This window comes from Clarias gariepinus, chromosome 9, assembly GCF_024256425.1.
Source record: "Clarias gariepinus isolate MV-2021 ecotype Netherlands chromosome 9, CGAR_prim_01v2, whole genome shotgun sequence".
NCBI lineage: Eukaryota > Metazoa > Chordata > Actinopteri > Siluriformes > Clariidae > Clarias > Clarias gariepinus.
Window position 1 is genome coordinate 3,390,001 of NC_071108.1, and position 7,500 is coordinate 3,397,500.

General features: G+C 41.6%; 1 protein-coding gene across 2 annotated transcripts in view; it reads right to left on the reverse strand.

Moving 5' to 3' along the window:
* Positions 1 to 7,500, reverse strand: part of trabd2b (TraB domain containing 2B) — an 80,450-nt gene that overhangs the window by 59 nt on the left and 72,891 nt on the right. For both annotated transcript variants that reach the window (XM_053503347.1, XM_053503345.1), the window contains exons 5-7: positions 4,787 to 4,877; positions 1,854 to 2,087; positions 1 to 1,236 (exon numbers count right to left, since the gene is read on the reverse strand). The exon at positions 1 to 1,236 is cut by the window's left edge and continues 59 nt beyond it. In XM_053503347.1, coding sequence (XP_053359322.1) covers positions 1,020 to 1,236; positions 1,854 to 2,087; positions 4,787 to 4,877 — 542 coding nt within the window. In that variant the 3' untranslated portion in view covers positions 1 to 1,019. The remainder of the gene's footprint in view (positions 1,237 to 1,853; positions 2,088 to 4,786; positions 4,878 to 7,500) is intronic.

Consider the following 7,500-nt stretch of genomic DNA (forward strand, 5'->3'; position numbering starts at 1 on the left):
TGTCAGTTATCACATTATTATTATCATTATTATAATTATTGCATCTATATATGTTACCCTTTTTTAGGCGGTAAATGTTTCATTTGTATTCGCATCGCACCATTTCGTGTGTAAAATAGTGTATCTATTGCTTAAAATCTGTTCATACTTAGTACAACATTTAATAATATTTTAATACCATGTCAATGAAATTCTGGATTCTGATTGGCCGGGACATTTCCTCTAACAGCAGTGCTCTCAGGTGAATATTAATGCGTTTATTATGATATGTTATTATTTCTATGTTAACAGCTCGTTCATAGGAACTTGTACAAAAAGTGTTCCACTTTAACAGATTAAAAATACGTCTGTAATTGTTTATGTAGCATTGATGGAAGGAGTCTCCAGTGTCAGTGCATTGTAACAGCCAGATAGAGTTATATACAGTAATCCTTTTACAGTTTGCAGTTTCTCTGTAACACGAGAAAAAAAGTCATATAGCAGTTATAGCTGCTGTAAGGTAAGTGAAAACATGTGTTTCATGGCCGTTCTACAATATTAAACACAATTACAAAATAAATGGCACGGATGATGCTCTGAAATTGGAAATAAAGTAAAGGAAAATAATTCCGCTTGTGTTGTAACAGTAACACGGATTCATCACATTACCCTGTCAGTGATGATGTTCCTATTACAGCATGGCACAGGATGTTTTATTTTAACAACAATATTTCAATGTTGTTAAAAGTGTTAGCTTTATTCTTTTTTATTGGTATTTTCATTATTAATTTATTCTATTGAGTGTAATGATGAGTAGACTCCGCTTTGGTCTGTAATATTTTTATATGATCAATCAGATCATTTCAAATCCTTGTTACGTAACATCTAGGTGTATTTCATTTTAAATAAGGCTTAGCTTTATGTGCAGCCTGTTGTTGTTTTCTTTGCTTACACAAAATGATTGCAAAAACAAAACAAAAACAATTGTCTGTGTTTGTTTTTTTCGTGGGTGTTTGTGTGTTTCTGGCTCCCTCTGGTGGTCAAGACGTGAAGCGCATCAGCACTTGTGTGAGAAGGCACGTGATCATGAAAGGCAGTGCTGGAGTGGGCGTGGCCGAGCCCATAGATCTGGGGGGCGGAGTCTCCTGTAGATTACTAGAGGACGATCTTCTCCGCTGCTGATCTTCCTGGAGCTTTAGCCACGTTCTCGTCGTCGCGTAGTCGTCGGTTCTCTGTACATTCGGAAGTGAAGTCGTGCTGCAAGTGAGGAAACAGGAAAAGAATAGTTTAGGATTATTATTATTATTATTATTATTATAAATTACATAGTGGATCAGTTTTACAGGCTAGCATGCTATTTTTTTTTTTGCAGGGGATTATATAGAGAAATGACGGGAGTTTCAAACTCTCAGGACTGTATTCTGTTATTCTGCGCAATCAAAAGTCCCGGTTTGATTTGAACACCTTTTGTATTGACTTAAAAGTACATGCGCTTTCCATATTCCTGAATCTCACAGTCCTTATTCTCTCGAGTTTTTGGCTTTATTATAGGCACTTAAGATCTAAGATAATATGACTAAATAAAAAACTCGGACCTTAAATTGACGACTTTCCTGATGGGTCAAGCTTGGGATATTTGTTTAGTCTGTGTTGCTGTTACATGATTATTAATAGCTGTAAGTCTGATATCACCAAAGCTAACCCTTTCATCATTCCTGAATATAAAACGTTACTCAGAAGAGCAGTGCTGTCCTTATTGTGCTGAACATGATAATAATAATAATTATATTCCATCTGTCCCTCCTCGTCCTCATGTCTTTGCACTAACGACGTCAGATGTCACCACACACTCTGTGAGAGGCCGAGCTCGTTACCTGTATCCGATTCGCACCCACAGGTCGCTGAAGAGTCGCTGCCTGCTATGCGGCCTCTGGGCCTTCCGGGGGCGCTGGTGTTTCCCAAACTCCTCCAACTGACTCAGACTGTCCGGCTCCAGCAGGTGGGGTCGCTCCTCTTCTACCTCAGTAGGTTCTGCCGTTCCCTCTGTCGCCAGCTCGGGACCTCCTACGCTCTGCGTCACGGTGGTACCTTCCGTCTCCTGCCAGCTCCTGGGACAGCAACATGAGGACAGAGAGAGAGAGAGAGAGAGAGAGAGACGGGGAGGGGGGCCAAATGCTTAACGGTGGCTGGACAACATCAGGTGTCAGTATGAAGACATGGAAACAATCTTAAGGGTACATTCTGTCTTTGTGTGTGTGTGTGTGTGTGGTGCATTCCTCTACATTTCACAAACACTCTCCTGCTTGCACACACTCCTTCTGACTCATTTCGAACTTTTAACACACAAACACACACGCAAGTATTCCTTAAACAAATTAAGAGTTTACGAAGTGCTGAAATGAGCTGCTAACCACCAGGAAAGTGGGAAGCATAATCAGGAACGCCCTCGTCTCTCTAATAAACCAGTTACTCATCATGTTCATGATACAGATTGAGTTAAAGTGAATGTTAAATGCATGAAAAATTCATTATTGCAACTAAAGTAAGTCCTGAATAGTCATTTTTAACAGATTGAAAGTTACTTGTATTGCAGGGCAGCATGACAAAAACACATCGTCATTATTCCTCGTCTCAATACATATTTGCGGTTTCACGGCAACTTAACAAGAACAAGGCAGGCAGTAAACAAAGCAGGTTAATATTTCCGACTTCTTGTTGTTAAATGTAAATAAAACCCTTACACTGTGGCAAAGTGAATTCTGTCGCTGTATGAAAGAGTGTTTTCAGAGCCTCAGACAGAACACCACGAACCATGAATTTCCAAATGCTACTGAAGCCAGAGTTGAACATGGCGAAAAAAATAAAATAATAATAATTCCCACCCACCGTCCAGGTGAGACCAGTGGTTAAGCCGAAGTAGAAAATGTTCTACTGTTGATGGACATGAGCTTCCAGCTGTGCACTTTCTGCTCCAGCTGATCCACCACATCGTCAATAAAAGCGCTCTTTAACATCTGGTCCATGATATTTTTTTACGAGTGGGGCGAATGGCGAAGAGAAGCGGGACCAATCATGGAGACCAAGGAGGACAGTGACAGAGACGAGTGAGAACAATGATGAAGACAAGCAAGACCAATGACAGAGACAAGTGGGACCAATGACAGAGACAAGTGAGACCAATGACGAGTGGGACCAATGACAGAGATGAGCAATGACCAATGATGGAGGCGAGTAAGACCAATAATGGAGATGAATGAGACCAGTGACAGAGACAAGTAAGAACAGTGATGGAGGCGAGCAAGACCAATGATGGAGACAAGTAAGACCAGTGACAAAGACAAATAAGACCAATGATGTAGACGAGCGAGACCAATTGCAGAGACAAGTGAGAATAACGATTGAGATGAGTGAGACCAATGATGGGGACAAGTGAGAACAATGAAAAGTGGGACCAATGTCGGAGATAAGCGAGACCGATGATGGAGACAAGTGAAACCAATGACAGAGACGAATGAGAACAATGACAAGTGGTACCCATGACCCAAGTGAGACCAATGATGGAGGCGAATGAGACCAGTGACGGAGACGAATAAGACCAATGATGGAGACAAATGAGACTAATGATGGAGACAAGTGAGACGAATGATAGAGATGAGTGAGACCAGTGACGGAGACGAATAAGACCAATGATGGAGACAAATGAGACTAATGATGGAGACAAGTGAGACGAATGATAGAGATGAGTGAGACCAGTGACGGAGACGAATAAGACCAATGATGGAGACAAATGAGACTAATGATGGAGACAAATGAGACGAATGACGGAGATGAGTGAGACCAGTGACAGAGTCAAATAAACTTGAGTCCAGTCCTACAGCCCTAGTAAGCATTAATAATGAACCCCTAACGTGATAAATGGGTTTAATGTAAGAAGCTGTTGTATGATGTAATACGTTTAAACTTTTCTAATTTAATTTGTGGCTAAGCCATAATTTTGTATTATATGGGGCTTTATTGGGAAAAAAACCCATAACAAATAATTGTATACAAATAACATTATTTATGTATGACACAAGGGTCCTTTCTCTTTCTTCTTTTCTTTCTTGCTTATTTTTCCATCTGTTTCCCTGAACTTCTTTTGAAACTTCCCTCCCCTCTCCTCCCCTACCACCGGCCCGACGTCACATTTTGACCCGTGCTAAAGAGACTCGAGAGATTCTCTTGTGTCTTGTGCCTTTGCTCCCACACCAAACCTCTCCATGAGACGAATGGGTGAGTCCAGTGTGCCGTTGGAATTGGCCGAGCGTCAGGCCGTCTCATCTTGTCATGGCTGGAGTGAGGGGGGATTCAAGGAATCAAAGCCAGAGCATGGATCTGTTTGTAATTTGCACGCTCGATGCACAAAGCCTCCGCGCTGACTTACGGCGTGCCGGACACATCCAAGCGGACGACAGGGACGTGATGATCGGACCGTGTGTGCAGTTTTCTCTGGCATAGTCGATGTAAAATGATGCTCCGTCCAACGTGTTATTGAACAATGGTCAGAGTTATTATGTGTGCGCTTATGATAATTGGAGGGAAGAAAAGGGAAAGGAAGAGTGTAATAAAGGACAGGGATGGGGAAAACGAGTGCGAGATTTAAAAGTCAGGTGAGAATGACGAATGTCCTTCAACAAAACGTTCTCCATTGTAATGGGACGTACGCATTAATGGACATCGCATACTGGTGAAGGCTGATTCGGAAAGAATTTTCTTTTCGTTAAAAAGAGAGAGAAGGAAAGAGGGGGAGAAAAAAAGACAGACTCACGATGTAGCCGGCTCCTGGGCCGGTGTGTGTTCCACCTCATAGCCTTCCTGCCGCAGGATGTCCAGGACACTGTGGTTGCCCAGGAAGTGACCTGAAACAAGAATGAAACACTGACTAACGAATGACAAGAAGAAGCAACATCAACCACGTTAACATTTCATCCCTCACTCCAGCTCTCCCAGTTTGATAATTTCCCACCCACTTAGAAAGCTCTGCTCTTCTTCAAAGCAGCTCGATGAAAAATACTCTAGGTTTCCATCCAACCTGCTGCACTACAGCGCAGCTTTGGCATTAGCGTATCTATCTGGACTTGCTAACAACAAAAAATCTATAAATTTCTTAACATCTGTAAAAATAAAAGAAGGTTTTGTCGGTACTTTGCTCAGAACTCGTTCATTCAATGACTTTTTAGTATATGTTTTTGTATCACACCCGTATCACCAGCTCGGTCTCTCACACCTAATTCCTTTGCTCTCCAGACATCAAACACACTCACATACACAGATACACACGCCTGTGATGAAAGAGTTAGTTTTATTTTCCATGATAATCCAGCGCATCACTCAACCCAGCAATAACTACTAATACGGGCTACGGCAGAATACAGGCTTCACCAGCTTATTATCAGCACGCTGAAAATCCTCCAGCCTGTCCCTTCTCATGCCTCATTATTCTTCCTCCGAGTTCAAGGGCTCCAGCGGTGCTCCGGCACAGAGTGTGAAGAGGCTCCCGTCGGGTGTCGCTCAGATCTGACAGGCGGATCGCGACGCTCAGGCCCAGAACAGACGGCGCGCTGAAAGCTGGCCCGATCCAATCCTCAGCTGGGGTAATGCGAAGGCAGGCAGTGCCAGCGTTCCTCACACGGCAACACACCGAAAAGAGAATTCCTTCAACACCACGACACAGCGAAGCATTAAAGCTGGAGGAGTTAGCACCTCGCCACTGCTCGGAGGGTTCAAATCTCACTCGCTGGACTCCAGGGTTCTGTGTTTGAGTGCACGGTATCAGGACCCACCACATCGGCACAGCATCAGTACTTCACCCGCACTTCACAATACAAAGTGAAAAGCCGTACACGAAAGCATTCTGCAGTGGAGTTTGTGCAGGCCTGCGATTTAAACCGGGGAAATGTGAAAAAGCAGAACAAGAGGAAAGAAAACAGAAAGGAAGGAAGGAGAAAAAAATTTTCATCAACAAAGAAAAAAATGGGAAATGGGAAAAAAGAAAGTAGAGAGAATGTAAAAGAAAGAGAAAAGAAAAGAACAGCAGTGTTCAACAGGAACAGAGACAATGAGGTAGTGAGAAAATGTAGGAAATAAATCAGGAAGGTGACTATGGAGAACGGGGAAAAAGAGCAAGGGAAGAAAGGAAGGGAGGATAAAGAGAAAAAAAGTAAACTGTGAATATGGAATAAGGAATGACGGAGGGAAAGGGAAATAAAAAAACAACTATGAAAAAAGACAAATGATTTTGAAAAAAAATGAAAAAGAAAGACGAAAAAGAATGTGCAAAAAAAGAACAAAAGAAAGAAAGGGAAGCACAATGAGAATGTTTTTTATATGAATAGGTAAAAAGAAAAGAAGGAAGGAATTTTTTTTTTTTATAAAGCAGAAATAGAATTAAAAAGAAAAAAGAAACAAGGAAGAAAAAAAGACATATAATGAACTCTATATATTAAACAGGTCTTGATTACAGAATCATGACATACTGTATGCACTTACACACTCCTACTCTCACACACTCCTACTCTCACACACTCCTACTCTCACACACTCACGCTCTCTAACTCCTGCTCATATACATTCCTGCACTCACACACATCCACTCTCACACACCCCCGCACTCGAGCACTCCCGCTCTTACACACTTTTACAGTTGCACACTTCTGCTCTCACACACTCCCACACTTGCACACTCCTATATTTGCACACTCGCACACCCTCTGCACATGGCCGCATATAAATATAAATATATATATATATATATATACACGGTATATGAGTTTTATAAACAACAAGCTGTGTGAGGATCTCTGTGTTAAGTGCACAGCAACACCCAGAAACAACGCCATAAACTCCACTAGCACTACTAATGAAGTGCAGATGCTTTTTACACACACACACACACACACACACACACACACTGTACTCACCCTTAATATACAATATATGTAAATGGTCATAGTGAGAAGGCATTTAACTCTTACACTTCAACATCTGTACACTTATACACTCGTACACTTCAGCATCTGTACACTTATACACTCGTACACTTCAGCATCTGTACACTTATACACTCGTACACTTTAGCATCTGTACCCTTATACACTGTACACTTATACACTCATACACTTCAACACCTGTACACTTATACACTCATACACTTCAACACCTGTACACTTATACACTCGTACACTTCAACATCTGTACACTTCAACATCTGTACACTTATACACTCGTACACTTCAGCATCTGTACACTTACAATATACACTTGTACACTTCAGCATCTGTACACTTATACACTCGTACACTTCAGCATCTGTACACTTACAATATACACTTGTACACTTCAGCATCTGTACACTTATACACTCGTACACTTTAGCATCTGTACCCTTATACACTGTACACTTATACACTCATACACTTCAACACCTGTACACTTATACACTCATACACTTCAACACCTGTACACTTATACACTCGTACACTT